Genomic DNA, 21102 nt, shown 5'->3' with positions numbered 1-21102 from the left:
GACGCTATGCTACTATACTGGCAGCATGGGGGATGCTGCCCAGTGAAAGGGCATTGAGAGTTCAATCTGCACAGTGTGGGAGCCACTGCTCCTTCCATTCTCCTCTGGTAACTTCATAAAGTCAAGCAGGAGAAACCTACAAAGGAAGGAAATTATTATCTTCTCTGTTGTTTTGCAAGTACATTGAGTGCTTCTGTATTGGAGACAAATTCTTTATGTGTCTAATCACACTTGGCCAATTAAACTCTTCTCTTCTCTTCTCTTCTCTTCTCTTCTCTTCTCTTCTCTTCTCTTCTCTTCTCTTCTCTTCTCTTCTCTTCTCTTCCCTTCCCTTCCCTTCCCTTCCCTTCCCTACTCAGCACTTGCTTTTCCTGGATCCTGTAGGATACGTGGCATAGAAAAGAATATGGACGTTCTCCTTCCAGAATTTCCCCATCTTTCTTTGTGCTGAACAACATAATGGCTCTCATGCTTCTAAAGGCAATGCCAGAAACTAACACAAAGTACTTCAAACATAAAATTGAATTATACATAAGCATTGTGGTTTATATGTTGATAAGCAACAGGTAATAAATCAAATTAACAAGCTAGCAAGTGAATATTATTTTATCTACATCCCACAGAAGTACAGAAGGCATACTGAAAGGCTAAGGATTTTTGTTTAGCTGATGTTTTTTAGCAGATAAAAAGGCTGCTGCTGCTCTGTATGGCATATTTGATGTACAAAGAATCCAGGTTCAGTAGGTACAAATCTAATCAACACAGTGGGATTGAGCAAAATGATTTTGATATTCTGCAAAGGATGTAAGAGGCTTTGATAAAGCCTATTTGAGAATGTTTCCGAATCCCCTATCAGTAATAGACAACAAACTGTACTGAACAGTGTGTATCAAGGTGTTAAATTTCTCCCCTAACACAGGATTTTAATTAAAGTAATTATAGTTCTGTGTATTCACACACTACATATTTCTCAGGGTCCTGTGAGAATTAGCGTCAACCATGTCAGGACCAATTCAAAGACCACACTGAATCTTCAATTTACAAAGGGTAGATAACTGAAACCATAAAGATGTCCTGCTGATGTCTTGGGAATTTGGGGTAGCTTTTAAAGAGTTAAAAGCATAGCATTTTACTTTAAGTTTGATTTTGCCTGGTAAGCAATTATTTAAGGGGGTGGGATTAGGAAATCTCTGAACAAAATAAAAAAAGGAGAATGGACAGGTCCCCGAATACATCTGATATAAGGCAGTTTTTTAGGTTTCTATAGAGAGAAGGTCCAATAGATAAGAGCTTTGCAAAATAAAATGCTTTTTTCCCCTGCCTTAACTAATGTGCACTTGGAACACAGAAAATAATATTTCATCCTGGGAACGAATTTTGAACACAAGCCATGTAAACAGTCAATTCATATAAAAGCAGACGTAATTATACAGTGGATGGCTTGAATCTTCTTACAATAAAGCAGCTTGTACAATATTTTCTTACTAACATGAAAATCAGTTTAACTAGATTAAAAAAAAAGTTCACAAATTGCTACTTTTGTTTTGGTGGTTAGGCTTCAACATCAAAACAGGCTGAAGCAAACAAAACAATTTAATGTTATTGGGACAAAATAAATGTTTAAGTGGTATTTCTAGAATAACAATTCATACACTTTATTAGTTTTAGTCAGTAAATGAAAATGAAGGTGACGTGAGTACTAATCTTCCTGGAATGGAAAACTGCAACACCAAGTAATTTGAAACATACGAAGCAAACAGCTTTTTTTTTATTTTCTGCTTTTTTAAAAAAATGCATCTAGGGTTGTGTATCAAAACTATATGGATTAATGTAAAAGTAACAGCAATTTAAATCAACGGAAACTTGCTTGCTTGCATAAAACCACATCCTATTCTGTCTTGTTAGCTATTATAATGATAAGCCTTATAAACATATGCTACTATGCAGCTGTGTAACTTTTCTACTTAACTAGGATAAGACAAAGCATAATGTCATTTGCTGCTAATGACAGCGCTGTGGATCAGTTTTGTTCTGCTGGACGCAATATCCTTCTCAGTTATGGTCTAACCCAGGGGTATCAAGCTCAAGGCCTGTGGGCCGGATCTGGCCCGCGAGTTGCTTAGATCTGGCCTGCCAGGCTGCCCTGGAAACAACCTGCGGTGCCTCTGCCAATGAAAACAGAGCTTGGAAAATTCCATTTTCACTGGTAGAGAGCTGCAGAAGGCTGTTGCGGCTGAAAATGGAGTCCAGGAGGGCTGCACATGGCCCTCCAGGCTCCTTTTTCACTGGCAGAGGATTGCAGGAGGCCATTGTGGCTAAAAACAGAGCTTCAATGAGTGACACCCACCCTGGCCATGCCCCCAGGCCACGTCCACACACACCTGGCCCCCCGAGCTCAAACACAACCCCGATGTGGCCCTCAATGAAATTGAGTTTAACAATGCTGGTCTAACTGAAGATGTAAAGTAGTTCTGGCAATGTTGGTTAACCATAGCTTTTGGCATCCCCAACTCTACCAATATGAGAACTGGGAGTTCAACAGAATCTGAAAGGCTATAAGTTCCTTACTTCCTAAGATGTTATAAATATCTGAAACAGCAACATTCATGGTGGAAGACAGAATATCAGAGGGACAAAACAAAACAGCTTTGCAATGCAAGCTGTGGCCTCTTCCATTGTCATTGTCATGCCATACACAAGCCCCAAAGGGCAAAGCTTGAAGTGTGGCACTCAATTTAATTCAATTCCATATGCAATAGGAACACTGTTGATCTAAAAACTGAAATGGTGAGCAAAATTTTCACTGTTTCTTTTTTAATCTTGTTGCATCTGAAAAAAAGATCTTTAAATTGATATTTTCCATCTCACAGATATTTTTTCATTCTTTCCAACCTAATAGAATATTGAAAAAAATTACATAAACTGTGTCTGATAGCGAGCAGGTAAATAGCCCGAGAACAGAACAGAACTATACCAGATCTCATATCATGAAAAGAAAAACCCTAGCAAAATGAATATGAAAATGGTCTGGATTCTGCTCGAGAGACGACTATTCCAGAAAAAAGTTCCTCCCCATTAGAATTCCCTATTGCTGATCATTTCATTCCAAGCTCCCTCTCTCTTCTCCATTGGACATGTGACCAAAAGTGAGGCAGATGCAACTCATCCTACACTTTCTGATGCTGACTTGCAGCCAAACCCCTACATGGGCAAAGAAAACTCACACGCAAGTTGTTTCAATACAGAAAAAAATAAAGGTGAATTCTATGGTCACTCTGGTCAAGGGGCTTGGGAAAAAGAAATTAAATTCCCATTCCCTGCAGGCTTGTGTTATTTTTTTCAATCTAATGGAATGTTGAGAACAAATTCCGTACAGATGTTTGGATCTAATTCATCTTCAGAATTAACTAGTTAGAGCCTTAAAAAGTACCGGTTCTAAGGATGGGGAGAATACAAATTCAGAAAAAAAATGAAAGAACTCTCTTAAGGAAGGGCAGTGTGTCAGAATGTGGCTGATTTTTCAATCCACTTCTCTCCTGATGAAGCATCCCAGAGAGGAGAATTTCAGAAGTTGTGATCTGCATGCCATCTTCCCATCTTCCTTTAGACAGAAGAAGCTCTTTAAGGATATACATTGTTTTCCAAGACAAGAACAGTAACTGGGGTTAGAGTACAGTGTCAAAAAATGCATTCCCAACAAGTGGAATTTTAATATTTAATTTAGTGAAAGTAATGTGATTACTTCGCATTTACTTTAATTCCAACAACTTAATAATTATGATCTGGAAAGCCACAATACTAAAAAAAAACAAACCCTCTGAACTGCCTGAAGGAGAAGTGTATTACTTTGAAATAATAAGTAATTAAAGTGTTATGAGATAATTGTATCAAGGCAACCAAGATGTATATCCGGAAACTGGGAAGCCTCCTTTAAGAGCATGAAGATTTCAATAAATCTTTATAGGCATTTTCAAAACATGGCAGTTACAACTGATAATGAGAAATACATTTCTTAAGTTGCTCTCATTGTTCATTGGTTTAGAAGCTGGAGTTGATATTTGTTTTATAACTGGAGTTGTTTCATATTTGTTGTTGCTTTAGATTATTAAAGCCTCCCAGAATTGTCTGGAATAGGATAACTCAGCAAGCAAACAAATTTGCCTAACTATAAAATATAACATTAAAATTATACTTGAAACAAGCTATCCTTAGAAAATCATTGAAAAAGGCTGCCTGATCCAAGAAAAAATGCCAAAAGAAAATGCCATCATTTGATGGTATCCCCCGATTAAAACCATTTGGGAAGAGAGCAGTATTTGAGCTGTCTTTATGATAGTGGATCTTTATATACCCTGTTGAGCTGTGCATTCAGATACCCCCCCCCCCGATAAATCAAGCATTTCATTGAAGTTACAACAAAGACAAGAGCAGCATCAAGAAGGGACTGGAGTGAGAAACTTATCTGAATGCCTCTGCAATAAAGAAGAGTATTATCAAGGATCCACACGGATTTGCAAGAGACTGCCGTCTTGTCACCACCAGGGTATTTCTACACAAGTGCCACTGTATGAAGCTGTAAATACTAGTTCCTTTCAATTCTCTGTTCTATCATTTCATTAAACCAAGCCAATAAAAAATAAAGAACTCAACAACAATCTGGAATTAATTTTTACTATATTGATTGATTATGCACCATCAAGACATTTTCTACTCCTAGTGACTACATGCAATAGATAGATTTCCCCCCCATGATGACTATCTTCAACTTGGTCTTTCAGGTCTTTCAAATGTCCACTTATCACACTGTAACTGAGTCCTTGCTGCTGGTCAACCTCTTTTTCATTTTGTACAATTTTCCTTCTAAACAAAATCCTTAAGGAGATTCAATACAATGGCTTGTTAATAAGCCTAGATATTATTTTGAAATAGTCTTCTCTCTAGATGTAGTACTACCAAAATGATAAGAATTCTGCTTGGCCAGTTGGTGGCTGAGCCATTTAATAAAACCCTCCATGCTTGTACTCAAAGATTTCATGACTTTCTACACAAATAGCTACCTAAATTGTTTTAACTACAACGGCAGTGTGATGACCTGGGGCATGGAGCAAAGGTAACACAGTCAGATAATCAATACGAGTCCCTTTATTATCTCCAACTATGCTCCCAATGTCCAGGTTACCTTCTGGCTGGAGAAAAACTCTCCCAGGAACAGCCTTTGACTGTGGAAAATTAAGTCCAAAACATGGTCAACACAAACTGTAACTTAAAGTCCAAACAAGCTAAACTGAATGTCAGGTTTCCAAGTAATGAAATCCATTTTAAAAGAAAAATAACAAAGTCCATCTTCAAAAATATTTCTTTTATTTAGGAAAACATTAAATTGGCAATGTCCATGGTAATTTGGATCTGACCCAACCTGGAATTACCCCACAATACTAGAAGTTAGAAAAAAAAAACCCAAAATCACATTCTCCAATAGAAGTATTTCAACGTTGCTTGATGTCATAAATCTCCACCTCCAGGGGCCCAAGCCCGGACAGCTTATTTCCCACGGGAAAGAAGATCATCTAGCCATAACACTCTCTTTTTCTCCACTCCTCCCACCTTAGGAATATGTCAAGCCCAAAACCCTTCCCCCCATTACTGCAACAGAGAAAATAAGAAAAAGAATATATACTAAGACAAACTAAAATGGCTACACTTCTGTCAATTTCAGGCCTGACACTGAAGTAATTAGTTTGGCAGGACAGGAGCAAGAATTTCAGACTTGAAGGCACAGCAAAATTCACATGGTTGGGAAGACGCCAGGAACACAGATAAGTCACTACAACACAAGATAAAGTCACATTTGCTCCCAACAGCCTGCCGCATGCAACCTGCCTTTCTTATCAACTATCTTTACAGCTGTGGCTAATGAAGGGAATCAGGGCCCTTTCCTCCCCCATAAGCCATGCAACCCACATTGCTCCCCTCTCTGTTCCTCCCTGCATGCCCTACAATGAAGAGGGGGGTGGTTTGGTTCTTCCTCTGAACTCCCTCTCCCTTCTTCTATCTCTCCCCTGCTCTGCCCAGCCGGACTTTGCCCTTCCCCAGCCTCCTCCATAGCCAATGAACCCACATTCCCATCTCCTGTCAGCTCTCTGACTTCCTCTTCCTCTTCCGACTCTGACAGGGGCATGATAGGGAGTATTTTCACTTGATCCACAGCAGTGTTTCTCAACTTTAGCAACTTTTAAGACATGTGGGTTTTAATTCATCTCAACTTCAAGTCAGCATGCTGGCTGGGAAATTCTGGAAGTTAAAGTCCACATATCTTCCAAGTTGCCAAGATTGACCTAGAAATTCAGAGAAATTCATTTGTGGCTTTTGAAGGATCTTCTGAGAAAATGCCCCCTTGGCTTAAAAAGGAACTATAGTAAGGTATAGTCTGCATCTGGATTCAAAATACTGTGCCAAGAGATTCAATCATTCTCTGAAAACCTTTCTCTAAAAACCAGCAGTGTGCTGCAATGGCCAAAAAGAGCGATGCAGTCCTAGGCCACATTAACAGAGTAACAGAATCCAGATTATATGAAATTTTAGTGCTATTTTATAATACCTTGGGAAGACCACACTGGGAGTATCATATCTAGTTTTTGTCACCACAACATAAAAAAAGTGTTGAGAAAAAGTGCAGAGAAGAGCAACAATTAGGGAACTGGAGGCTAAAACATATGGAGAATGATTACAGCAATTAGTTACGTCAAGTCAAATAAAAAGAAGGACTAAGGGTGACATGATAGCACTGTTCCAATATCTAAGGGGCTACCACAAAGAAGAGGGAGTCAACCTATTCCAAACTACCTGAAGGCAGAACAACAACCTCCTACCAGTTAATGAATATTTCAGCTTTAACCTCAGCAACACAAGAGCACACAACAGATATAAACTAAATGTAAACCACTCCAAACTTGATTGCAGGAAGTATAATTTCAGCAACAGAGTGGTCAATGTCTGGTATTCACTACCTGATTCTGTTGTCAGATGCTCAAACCCCCACTCCTTTACCCTCAAACTAACCTCTATTGACCTCACCCCATTCCTAAGAGGTCTGTAAGGGGCATGCATAAGTGTACAATCGTGCCCACTGTCCCTGTCCTATTGTCCCCAATTATTAGTTCCTATTTCTTGAATTTAAACTTATGTTTATTCTTGTTTCTGTTATATTGTAAGCTTTTGACAAATAAATAAGTAAAATAAAAATAAAAAAGAAGCACTGGGTGGAAACTAATCAAGAAGAGAGAACAACCTAGAAATAAGAAGAAATTAACCAGTGGAACAGTTTGCCTTCATAAATTGTGGGTGCTCCATCACTGGAAGTTTTTAAGAAGAGATTGGACAACCACTTAACTGAAATGGTTTGCTTGAGCAGGAAGTTGGATTAGAAAACATCCAAGGTTATTTTATTATACTCTAAAAGGCTATTCTGACCAGAATGGTTTTCATGTTTTGCATTGTCAATAATCTGCTAAAATTCTTCTCCTTCTCCTCCTTCTTGGGGATAGTAAGGAGCTCTGCTTTACCACTATCTTTCTATAAAGTTTCCATTTTGCTATTTCCTGGTTGGTTACATGCACATTCAAGATGTGGGTAGGAAACAGACATCACAATGTAAATCCCTAATCCACCCCCAAATTAATTTGTGTGACATCCCTCCCTCCAACATGAATAGAACTCGTGTTACTTGAATTATGATTGAACAAGAGATAAATGTATCACTTACTTTTAATAATGAAACGTTGACCAATATATCACAAGAGATCTTAAAATTTTATGGTACTACTATTGCACAAACTGGTTTGCACAAGCAAAGAGTGCAATAAAACCTGGAGCAAGTTTTGGCCATGCTCCCAATGTCTATGTAAGGCTGATCATGTTGAAAAATAATTAATGACTCCTCTCTAAGTTGTTTGTCACCCCTGGGGATCTTTAACTGTAACTTGGGGAATCCTGCTATTTCAAATTATTATTGTTAAACCTTAAGCATCTTGGCTGATAAGAAAGTGTTTTAAACCACAGCATGCTTTGTCTCTCCTGTTTATCACAATGGGAAGAGATACGATCTGTGACGCTAGATGAAGATTTATTTTGGGAGGAAAAAACAAGAGATTCAGAATGAATGAGCTGTCTAAATTTAATGTTAAACATCACTGTTAGTAAAATGAATGGATAATAATCACATATACCAGGGGTGGGCTGTTGGTGGTTTGCAGGGGTTCGGGAAAGCCCCTAGCTAAGATTCTGTGCAGTTCGGAGAAGCCCCAAATCCCACTCCTGGCTGCCCCACCCACCCAACCCCGTCCCTCCCAGGAGCCACCATGTGGCCCATTTGGGATGCAGGTAAGTGCAGGGCATGCTTGGAGGCTCGGGGAGGGTGAAAAACAGGGCACTTGGAACTTTGGGAAGGCCAGAAACGGGCCTGTTTCCAACTTCCAGAGAGCCTCCGGAGCCCGGGGAGGCCATTTTCGCCTTCCCGGAGCCTCGAGGAAAGCTCCGGACCCCAGGGAGTGCAAAAATGCCCCCCCGCCCATGGTGCAGGAGGCCAACTAGGCCATGCTCACCGTGGCCACGCTCAACCAGAAACCGGGCAAAGAACCCATTGCTAAAATTTTTGAAGCCCACCCCTGCATATAGAAGAGGCAACTTACTCTAACCCAGCTGCATTTGGGAGCTGTGTGACATGCTGAGCAAAGCCTCAGCTGTTCAATATGATGAGTTTTGTCCTGAATGTACAGTTGCACAAAGTACAGCACAGTGAAGATGTACCCTACTTGAGAAAAGTACAAACTAGATGACTTTCTTTGTTCTCATTAACAGATGCTCCCTGGAGCCTGAGTGAAAGGTCTGTCATTCATATCTCCCAATGTACTGCAGTGCCCTTCTTCTCAGATGAAATCCTCATAATTAGGTATCAAGTATAAAGGATCCCAAGTTTAGTTGAATTAATTATTTAAGATCTCTGTGACAGAAGATAAGATACAAACTGTGAGAATGTTTTCTCCTTTATTTAGAGCTATATCAGTCACAGGAGTGGGCTTAATTCCATCTGTTTTGGGTTCAATGAAAGATTTTTGTTTTGTTTTTGTGCCTATTAGGTATGTATTGTTGGCTGGAATGGAACGGGAAGTATTATATTGAAAACTATGCATAACAAATCCCAAATCAGGAAATCTTCCTGTTGTATTTTTTTTTAAAAAAAAAAAACAATTGATAGAATGAACTCCATGGACTGCCAAATAGTACCGGACTTTATAAAAGTCAGATGAACTACAAAAAGTGGAGTGAAATATTTGGATATTTCCATAAATCATTGAGGAAATTATAGTATAAATAAGAAAAAACATACACCTGTAACCTGAAAGCCTTTTTGGAAGATTGGGATGAGGTATTAAATCATTACAACAGGAAAATAAAAGGGTTTGGATTCTGCAACTTGCAGATGCTAATGGGATTAAACTCTATGTCCTACTGTTCAAGTTTCCATTCCTACACTAATCAGGAGTGATTCCTAACCTTCTGAAGAAGCTTTTCAGGTGGCAATGAGGGAAAAGCATTTCTTCATTCAAAATGTTTTTCTTTCAGATGATATATCTTAAGATATTTATAATTATCTTGAATTTTAAGTTTTAATATACGGGAGAGATCCTTCTATGAGCAAAGCTCTATTTTCTTCAACAGAAATATCTTCAATTCATGGAAAAAAATATTAAGTATCAAGCTATGAGAAGAATGAGAGATTCCCACATATTTTTGTACATACATAATAGACACACAAAACATAAATTTATAAATATTTAAATTGGATTAATTGATTAGTAAACCGATCAATTCTTCATCACTCACACACTGTGAATTCTGTAACATTTTTTCCTCTCCAATGTGTATGTTTTGTAAAAAAAATATTACTAGTAATAAGAGTAAAATGAATAAGCACTGTACAGCCAAAGCTAAACCATTAAATACACAATTATTTCAATGAATTCAATGGGACTTTCTCCCAAGTAAATATATTCAACTCTACTGTATTCTGCATAACAATCATTATATATTTAGACAATGTGTGCGATAGTACCATTAAAATCTTTAAAATGAATAAATACAGAGATGGATTGTCTTGTGATAATGACACAATCTGGCAACAGCCCCTCTCTGCTCTCCAACCAGAATGAGCTTTGTGTGAGTCTGTCACCACTTGGCATTAATGCGGTGGCTTGTTTTCAAGGAACAATTATGTTTCTAATTGACAATAGAAGCTGCCCAGCAAGTAGATTGCCATGAACTGCAATAACCTCACTGCCAACATCCACTGCACAGCAAACCCACCAAGCTTGCCAATTAGGCTACCCAGGTAAACCGGTCTTGTTCTCACTCCCTTTATTTGTGCTCGGTTGTCTCATTTTGAGGACTGTTTCCCAAGAATGCTCTGAATGCATAACACACATGATATACTTCAAAACTCAGCATGTACTAATACTATATGAAGAACTTTAATTAGTTTTTCGCCATTGGTGTTGTGGTGCTTACTTTTAAAATTCTAAATCTATATAGATTTACAAAAAGTCTCTTCCTTGGAAAAACCAGCATCCTCTAAAAACCAACAACAACAACACAGGATATAAAACTAGGAACACCTCAATAAGTTAGGTAGGTTTAATGCATAGCACTGAAGTAGAGCATTGAGATGCCATTGATTGCATTTGCTAATGATCATTGGAGGGTTGAGGATGGGGGTGAGGCAACTTCCGGATCTTCTGGATCTTTCAGTTGTTTTCAGAATCAGTATCTTTTTGGACCAGCTTCAGGGGCTGGAAGTAGGATGCACTGTTCTGGGCCATTCTTCTTTTTTCTCCATGACAGGTTCCAGTTAGTGTTGGTGGGTGAGAAACAATCAAGTCCTAGGTCCCTGCATTGTGGAATGCTTCAGTGTCTCTCCTCTTTGCTCTTTAACACCTACATGAAACTTCTGGGGTATGTCATTTGATGGCACACAATACAGGATCCCCAGTACACCAAAGACACCCAGTTATACATTTCTACCCCTGGTCAGGTTAAGTGATGTTGATGTGGTGCTTCCAAGTACCTGGAGGCTATAAAGGTCTGGATGGGGATGAACTGATTTTGGCTCAACCTTGACAAGATGAAGTGGTGTTGGGGTCTTGGACCCCTAGAGTCTGGTGCTTGTCATCTCTGACTTTAGATAGGGTTGCATTCTGTTGGACAAAGGTGGCATGCAACTTGGAGGTCCTTCTGGACTCACAGATTCTGCTTGATGAGCATGTGGTGGGGGGAGGGGTGTTCCACAGTTTTGTCTCATACGCCAACTGTGCTCTTTCCTAGACCAAGACCCTCCCTTTTTACGATCCTATAATCCCTTAATTCGGGGAAGATTTGGGGTGACTGGATGGAGTTGAGCATTTTCTGGCTGGGTGCCCTTCCTGACACCATGTGGTGTTCACAGCAGATTTTTTTTTTCTTTTTGCCCTAAGAAAGAAACATCTGCCACTAGGATTGAACTCTCAACCATCTGTGTGGGAGGTGAGCATCTTCACCACTAGAATGGATAACTCAAATAAATAAATAAGCAAGCAAGCAAACAAACAAACAAATATAAATAATAAATAAATAAATGTGTGTAGCATGCAGATAATCTATTCGTGATGGCGAACCTATTCGGCACTGAGTGCCCAAACCGGAACAGGCATTCATTCACCTGCCAGAGCACCAGAAAACCGAAGACCAGCTGGTTGGTGCATGCATGCCTAGTTTTTGGCCTCTTGGGGGACCGTTTTCAAGCCATTTGGGGGCTATTTTTGGCCATTTTCTGGGCTGTTTCCAGGCCTTTTGGGAGGCCATTTTCCAGCCATTTTTCATGCCATTTTCAGGGTGTTTTTTTAGTGGGTTTGGGGGTGGTTTTCTGGGTGGTTTGGGGGCTTCTTTTGCCCCCCCCCAAACAGCCAAAAATAGCCTGAAAAAGGGCCAAAAAATGGCTGACAAATGGCCCAGAAAATGGCTGGAAAAGGGTTTTTCGGGCCATTTTCCGGTGCTCCAGCACCTGCAAACACCAGCTGTCCAGAAACCAGAAGAGCAGTTGGCGACAGCCTGCATGCCCACTGAGAGGGCTCTGTGTGCCACCTCTGGCACGCATGTCACAGGTTCACCATCACAGATCTATTCCATTCATTTTCCTGTATTCATCTGCCTGTGTAACTTGCTAATGTTAACCTACATTTTGTTTGCAATTATGGTTTAATAGCATGCTTGGTTTTGATTGATCTGTTTGACTACTTGAATGCCTATACAGCCGATAAATCTGAGATGATTTTTAATTGGTGGTTAATTTCTAACATTATGATAATGTCCCATTCTTTCAGCAACTGTTGTTGGAATGTACTGTACATATGTGGTATGGGCTTGGACCATAACTGCCAGCTCAAATTATTTTTTCTCTTATCTTATTCCTCCTGTCTTACTTTCACACACACACATACATGCACAAACTTTATTTCCTAGCAAGAAATCAGTAGGTGAAAATTTGACATCCAATACTTAATTCATTCTTTTAATAAGTGATACTATACTTGCCTCACCAAAACAGAGGCCCTGGGAGTAGCCTTCATTCACCTCTCCCAATTTTCCTCTGCACTAATTTAGAATTCTTGTATCACAATATAGATGTTATAATTAAGTTGGCTTTCAACCCTGGATGGCTTGGAAGCAACTGACCCCCAACTTCTAATTCAGAACAATTATAATGAAGACTTATGTTTAAATGCATAGATTTTCACTATAATTTGCATAATGATTATGCATTGTAATTTGCTCATCTGTCTGAATGCTGGGAGAGGAATAAAGAAGCATCAGCAAAATTCAGTGCAAGCACACCGTTCACATATATTGTCTGTTTTGGGTAGAGCTTGGCAAAATGTCCTTTTTGGTATGAAAATGTTGCAACAGCAGAAGGTGAAGCATGGAATCTTTGCTTTAACCTGTGAGGCTTCATTCATTCAACATTTCCGAAGATTCATTAATGACTATGTATATACTATTTGGGGAAAACAGAATAGGACAAAGGAAGAAGGACACCCTTATATTTAAAGCCTTTGCAATGATTAAAAATAATCCTTTTTATAAAATAGCCAGGAAGCATTTGCATGACTTAATTATCTGAAACAAAAGCAAAACACACACACACACACACACAAATCTGTCTTTGAGTTTGCAATAATACCTTGATTGGCAATAAATACTTGATTATGGAAAATTAGGATGAAGAGTGTTTTTTAAAACCACCAAATGCTTGGTAGTAGCCAGAACATAGTTAAAAAATCAGTAAACCTTTTTAAACCTTTACTATTGTTGTTGCCCATACATAGTCTTGCAAAATATCCAATGAACAACGTACGTGAAGGGGCAAAAGTGGAAAAGATTATTTTCTCTTACTTGTTGCTTATCAGGGTATAGTCAGATAGGTGAATGTTTAAGTTTTTTCTTATATTTTCAGATATCAGTCAAGACATGGTTTTGTTATTCGCCTCCTAATAGAAAAACTGCCTAATAGGTAGAGATCTCATCAGAACTAACTTCTAGAAGACTAGAACTAGTCTTCTTTTTGAATTTCAGTCCTTGAATCTTATTCCACTATCACTGTTGAAAAGAACTACAACGGAAATAAAGATACTGAAAATTATATTGAGCAATTTTCTACATAAGATTTCCTGCACTTTCTTTAGAATAGAATAGAATAACAGAGTTGGAAGGGACCTTGGAGGTCTTCTGGTCCAACTGCCTACTTCAGCAGGAAACCCTATGCCACTTCACCAATCTCTTCTTAAAACCTTCCACTGTTGGAACATTTACAACTTCTGGAGGCAAGTTGTTCCACTGATTAATTGTTCTAACTGTCAGGAAATTTCCTTAGTTCTAAGTTGCTTCTCTCCTTGATTATTTTCACCCACTGCTTCTTGTCCTGCCCTCAGATACTTTGGAGAATAGCTTGACTCCCTCTTCTTTATGGCAACCCCTGAGATATCAGAATACTGCTATCATGTTACCCCCTAGTCCTTTTTATCAAATAGACATACCCAATTCCAGCAATCATTCTTTATATGTTTTAGCCTCAAGTCCCCTAATTCTTAATATACTTATGTCTTCTGCTACACTACCTGTAGTCTAATTCAGAAAAGAATGTCTGCGCCACATAGTTTAATCCAATCTGATTTCTCCAAAGTCAGAAGACAACTGAAAAATGCCATGTGAGGAAAACTGCCCTCCTGGTATATTCTTTACCATTTACATTCCTCTCTCAAGTCATTCTTCTAATATGTGTATAAAATACCTTTTGAACACAATCATTTCCCATGAAGTTGGGGTTTTTACCCATGAAGTTAGATTATTAATGCATTAGGGAGCTTTTGAAATAGAAAGAAAGTAGAAAGTAGAAAGAAAAGATTGATTTTTTAAATTGTTTGATTCTAGTCATTAACATGAAGCAGCCTTGTTAATGCCAGCAGGAAAAAACAATCAACTTTCAGAATCTTATCTAGAGGTGGAAATATTTTTTTATATCAGACAAGAAGACTCTCATCAAGCTAAAATCAAGCACTCAAACGGACATTTTAATCATCACTTGAACTTTAATTCACAGAGCTTATGATTTTAATAAATATATAATGTTATCTTCACACTCCTAGCAAGAGACGATATGATATTTCAGAATAATAAGATAAATTTGGGGTCACCAGAGATCAATTCATACCACCTCGGCTCATTGAATCAAAAATTACTATCCAGTATTTAGACATCTATTCCTTTGACAAGGATTCAATGTGGAGCATGAAGCCTGCTGATGTTCCTGTTGCCTACATAACTTCAACAGGTGAAGATAAGACAAATAGCAAAATAGTAGCAAATTTTTTTCTTTGTTTCTTTTCAACAGTCATGAGTTTTTTTTTCCCCCTTCAAACACACTCTATTACTCAATATCTTTAAGAAACTCAGTGGCATAGTATAATTGCAATGACCCGGGGTGTGGCACAAAGGCAACACAGTCAAATAAGTAAGAAGTGTCCCTTTAATACTTACAACTTTGCCCCCAATGTCCAGGTTACCTTCGGCTGGAGAAAAAACTCTCCCAAGAACAGTCTTTAAGTGGAGGAAATTCAGTCCAAAAACAAAGTACATTCAAACAGTAAATAAAAATCCACACAAACTACACTGCAGTAATTAATTTGACAAGGAAGGAGAAGGAATTGTAGACTTGAAAGCCCAGCAAAACATGCACAGTTGGGAAGACGTCAGGAACCCAGATAAGTCTTGACGATACCAGATAATTCATGATTTACTCCCAAGAACTTTGCTGTACGCAGCCTCCCTTTTTAAACAATGTGTTCCCAGCTGCAGCTAATGAAGGGAATCAGGGCTCTTTCCTCACCCATAAGCCATGCAACTCATGCTACCTTCTCCGTTCCTCCCTGCATGCCCTAGGATGAAGAGGGGGTGGGCCTGGGTCTTCCTTTGAATTCCCACTCCCTTGCTCTACATCTCCCCTGCTCTGCCCAGCTGGCCTTTGCCTTCCCCAGTTTCTTCCACAGCCAACAGAGCCACACTCCCACTCCCTGTCAGATGTTCGGCCTCCGCCTCCGAGTCAGATTCCATTATGACAATAATGGATGAAATGGGCTAAACACTAGTTCAGTAAAATATCTCAGAATTTCTGCAAGAATAAATTGGGAAAGGGGAGAATTTTGTACCTAAAAGAAAGAGAATTTTGTAGCTCCTAAAAGAAAGGCAGGATAAAAACTTGCCCAAAGTAGGAACTGAGAAAACAATTATTACATAATAAAAGCAACTACTTTCAAACATAGCTATCTTAACATCCCAGTTATTATGTGGCAGGGATTCTTTGTTCTCTGGGCTATAAAAAAAAAATCAAGAGCTTAACTCTTAACAAATTTGGAAGTTGAAAAACGTGATATTAGCTTTCTGATCTTTTGCCACTGTGAACTAACCCAGCTCTCCTACTATTACATTTGCCCTCAGGGTTATCAGTCTTTCATAACAAAAATATCCCAGGCCAGATGAGATTACTTTAGTAGAAAATCTTCCATGTAGATGAAAGCTGATAACATAGATAGGTTATCACATTTCGTTACTGCAAATGTTAAATGTTATTGTGCAAATAAATGTTAAACCGCTAAAACTTTACAACTATTTTAATTTGCCTAGACACCCCGCAAGTTAGGTATCTACTGCAAAATGACTTTGTGGTGGAGTGGTATATATTCCCTTCTGAATAAATCCCATCAATTTTAGTGTGGGAATTATTTTAAACAAGCAAGTGACTGGACACACACAAGTGTTCTTGAGAAAATGTAAACATAGGTCTCCCCCTTCTGACAGGTTCCTGACTTACTCTTTATTAACACAGCTCAGTGGTTTCCTAAAAAAAAAATCTTCTTTATTTACATAGATAGCATCTATGTAAATATCTCTTTAATTTTTTAAAAAATATTTGTACCTTAAATGGTGGAATAATTTTGCTTTATTTATTTATTTATTTACCCAGTTAGAAATGTATTTTACTTCCAAATTAACAGCCCAACAATCAAGGAAAATACTTGCACTGTCCTTGGGTCAGAAACCTAAATGAAACGCTTGAACGCAACTTTTTTTAAATAAACATATCCCAGGCTGGAATACAGCCTCATTTATGCTATATCTTCTCTCTCCCTCTCTCTCTCCCTCCCCCCTCTCCCTCCCTCCCTCCCTCTATCTCTTTCTCTCTTTTTTTAATCCCAGGGACCTTTCCTAACCTGGTGCATTATTGGTGCTAGAACTTCCAAAACTTCTAAGGAATATGTCCAAGAATTTTAGTTTGTGGGGTTAATAGCTCAGCATTGCTGACAGGCTCCATATCAAAAAGTACCAATCCCACGATATGAAAGATTGTCCCGATTGTTCACCTATAATTTCCCCTGGTTACTGCTTTTGTTGTTGTTGCTTTGGAATAACTGTACACACTAAAGCATCTAATAACTCGATCCCATGCTGGAAGACCTATTGAACAAAATTTAGCAGAATAACCTCTCCTGTTTAATACTCTTTATACAAAGGAGGGATGACCTTCATAATTCCCTCAAGAGTTGTTAGGTTTTAACCACTAATTTTTGTTTTCCTGACTAGATCCAGAACATTAGAGATACAGCATTTTCATTGATTGGAGAAAGCAGCAATTCTTCTCTTCAAAAGAGGCTAACTTTTAATTATTTTCCACACTCTGTAACATCGAAGATATGTGATGAGAATAAGAAGAGAGTGAATGGGAGTAGGAATTAGACTTGATAGGAACATCTAAGCAGGAGGCCCAAAAAGTCTGCCCTGAGCCATTTTCTCTACAGTAAATCTGTGATGAAACCCAAGACTTTATTCAAGGAGGGGCTACATAACTAATTTAACTAATTTCTGTCTGTGGTCTCCTCTTATTTTCCCTATATATGCTTTATTTTCAGCTTTCCCAATAAACTCATTATTATAGCTGGCATTTTGGCTTTATTGGCTTTATAAGTCAATGTTTTGTGAAATTTTCCCCCATGTGTTCTTTTAGGTTTTGGACTATGGTGGTTGGAGCAGCTTGCTGGATTTTGGGAGGTATACATTCTGTGTGCCCTGCCAGATTTGACATCTATTTCCCTTTTTTTTTTTTTAGTGGTTTGGTTTTATTCCTGTTAGATATTTTATTCTGTTCATTGTATTACGAGCTGTCCAGGGTTATCCTGGATTTGGGCAGTGCCACATCAAATAAAATAAATAATAAATAAATCACAATTTCCTAGCTACTTGTGTTTCATGATTGGCACTAGGTTTTTTTATAGTAGAAATACCAAATATTTAAATTCTGTTTTCCTATAGCTGAAGGGAGAAGTCATTGGCAGAAAGAACAAGAACTCCCCAAACAGGCTATGTGATTCAGAAGAGTTCTTCTTTTTGTTAATTTACAGAAAACTCTCACAAGAAAGGGTCTGCAAGTGACTTTAAAATTATCTCCCTTCTTCCTAGCTTTTCACAATCCCTGTATTTTGGTTTCACTCCATTTTGAAAATATGGAAAAATTGTGGAAAATTGGCTTAACTTGATTTAAAATAAAATAAAGGAAAAAAAAATCCATGCCAAATTAGAAGCAAGCAGAGAACATCCTGCCCATGAAGCAACCCTACATTATAAAATAACTATGCTACTGTATAGCCTTCAAAATATTACCCATTCGTAGACTGAACTGTTTTCTTTGCAAGATGTGAGCGTACCAGGTTTTGTAAATCTCTACAAAGTGACTTTATTTAACTCGCAACGGGACCTCAAATTTATTATACCAAATGATTTTTTTAGGTGTGAAAAATAATGTCAAGAGGAGACTTACCAAAAACTTCATTGTCTTCTGAAGGTTCCTGGGTTAATGGGATTTCTTTAGGGTTATCCTGATGTTCAGCCTCCTGAGCATTTGTGTTAGTATTCTGAAAAGACATATTGTAAGGATGTTAAAAAGACATCCATAAGAAAAAATGGCTATTTAGTAAATCAGGATTTACTTTTTCATATGATGGCTCTATCTGGCCTTTTCTGACATCTTTGGACCACATTTCAAAAACAGGAAAGCCAGGAAAATACATCAGATTATAATTCAGTTAATGTTTGTTCAGCTAACTGGGTAATAGAGCTGCACCATAATTGGAGTATCTCTTTCTAATATGTACTAACCCCATTTTTACACATAGCTATCTATCCGCTGATCAGGTTGTGATTTGCACAGTGATATTGGAATCTCCAATAGCAGGCTGCTCCCTCTTTCAAAATTAGATATCAAGCTAAATTACTTCGTAGCCCTTGTGGTTACAAAGTGAACCTGGTCTAAAAGATGTTTTGAGGATGTTTGTACTGTGGGTAGATGGGATGAGGTCAGAGATGGTATTCAGCAGGTTCTGACCAGTTCTGGAGAACCAGTAGCGGAAATTTTGAGTAGTTCGGAGAACCGGCAAATACCACCTCTGATTTGAGATTTTACAGTATCCTTCCCCAGCCATGCCCACCAAGCTACGCGCACAGAACCTGTAGTAAAAAAAATTGAATCCCACCACTGGGTGGGTGGGGTTTGGTTGCGATCAGATGAAGATGGTAACCCTGAATAGAAGAATATTGAGGCTTTTACCCTTGACTTAGGCTATATTTATTTATCCACTAAAGAGGATATCAAGGTTCAAGTTTAATCCTTGATCCCAAGTAACTTTGAGATGAAAATTTTTGAATTACTTCTCTTCAAGAGGAGTAATAAGCATAATCTTCCTTAGGCTTTCAGCTTCAATTTGGACAGAGAATGAGGCACAAATGCTTATTTCTTCCTCTTCCTGATTTTCATGATTCAGTTGAAGAAGATTGCTTGAACTTTAATATAGACTTCCATGGGATCTGGGACACAGCTATATGATCAATGCTATCAAATTATTACAAATAAATGTAGGGAAGAAGTGGATGATTATTATTTCTTTTTTGCTTTTAAGGTGATGAGCGAAACTATATCTATTCACATGCTCTTGAATATTTCTTTATCCCATTGTGAATGGGAGCTGGCCCCCACTAAGGGGCAGCATGACCCAGCAACTAGCATGTAGGTCTTGTGAAAGTGATCTCCTAATTCAATCTCAAGCTGTTTTGGCATATTATATTCTATCACTGACAAGCTAATTTGAATGCACCCCACCAGGCATGTTCAGTAGCTATCCGAGGAGTGGATGAAGCAGATTTCAAGACCAGCTCCACCACCACCTAGTTGAAACTGCTTCACCTCATTTTGTCCTACTTCAATTTTTCATCTTTTAAAAAATAAGATGTGCAACACCAATAAAAAGCACGCACTCAAAGAACATTATTTGAAAATTGATAATGCTTTATTTGATTTTATAGTTTTATTAATTTATAATATGACATACAAAAAGAATACAAAAGCAAATATTAGGGAAATTAGGAAAGGAAAAAGGGAAATGGATAGTGGAGGAAAGTAAGGGAAAAAGAAAAAAAAGGCACTGACTTCCGACTCCTTTGGTGCAGTAAAATAAGGCATTAAGATCTACCCTCAACTTTTTACTTTTTCATAATAATAGAAAATAACCATTTCTATAACAACAAATCTATTGGTAAAACCCAAAATCAAAATTTCTTTTTTTTTCACCTCAAGAACGAAGTCCAGAAATGGTTTCCAAGTAGAAATGAAAGTACTTGGTTTTTTTTCCTTTGATCAAAACAGTCAATTTAGCCATCTCTGCTAACTATCAATTTTTGTAGCCATTCATCCATTGTGGAGATCAAGATAACCTTCCATTTCTATGCATAGAGTAGTCAAAGCAGAAATTTTGTTTTAAAGATCTTTTTTTCCCCAAGCAACTCCTAGATTTAAAAATTTAGAACGATGTTAGTGGCAAAATAACTAGTAAGAGATATTCAGATTTGACCCCAGGCAGTGTGCATTTATATCTAAGGACTGTTGATGGGTTATTCCTCTTAAAGGTGTTTTAAATGATCAGGTGTTTTCTTTGCCATTTTAAAAGAGATGGAATGAACTAGGTGGTATTTACTTGTACATTATATTCTGAGAAATCGGAAAAGGTGATAGCATAAGGCAAACAAATCCCAAGAAGTCATAAGGTATGGGTTCCCATATCACATTAAAAAAAAGTTACACACTATTGCTTAGCTGTGGATAACCTTTTGATTTTGGAAGCTTTGTGCATTGTACTTCTGCAAGCCACAGACATCCTGAGGTAAATTCCATGCTGACTGCCTCTATCACTGAATAACCATTGAAAAAATAGTTGAACAGAGTTCTGTTGCCTATATAATATTGATATATCCCTACCTGCATTGTATCACTTAAATGATGAAAAGTCAAAATAACCCAAGTTCCATACTAAGATCACATCAAACTACCGGAAAATGTACAACATTCTAAACACTTTCAAGTGTCTAAATGTTAACCAGTACGCAGTTAAAATTCAAAGAGCAATAACAGGGTGTGTGTGT

General features: G+C 38.1%; 1 protein-coding gene across 1 annotated transcript in view; it reads right to left on the bottom strand.

Moving 5' to 3' along the window:
* MBP (myelin basic protein) overlaps nucleotides 1-21102 on the bottom strand; it is a 104281-nt gene that overhangs the window by 59061 nt on the left and 24118 nt on the right. The window contains exon 3 of the mRNA XM_087931000.1: nucleotides 18452-18545. Within this exon, the coding sequence (XP_087787126.1) occupies nucleotides 18452-18545 (94 nt within the window). The remainder of the gene's footprint in view (nucleotides 1-18451; nucleotides 18546-21102) is intronic.

Source organism: Pseudonaja textilis, chromosome 3 (genome assembly GCF_049901715.1).
Source record: "Pseudonaja textilis isolate UNSWEBS1 chromosome 3, rPseTex1.2, whole genome shotgun sequence".
Taxonomy (NCBI): domain Eukaryota; kingdom Metazoa; phylum Chordata; class Lepidosauria; order Squamata; family Elapidae; genus Pseudonaja; species Pseudonaja textilis.
Note: the sequence above shows the minus strand (reverse complement) of the source record. Positions and strands in the feature narration are given on the sequence as shown.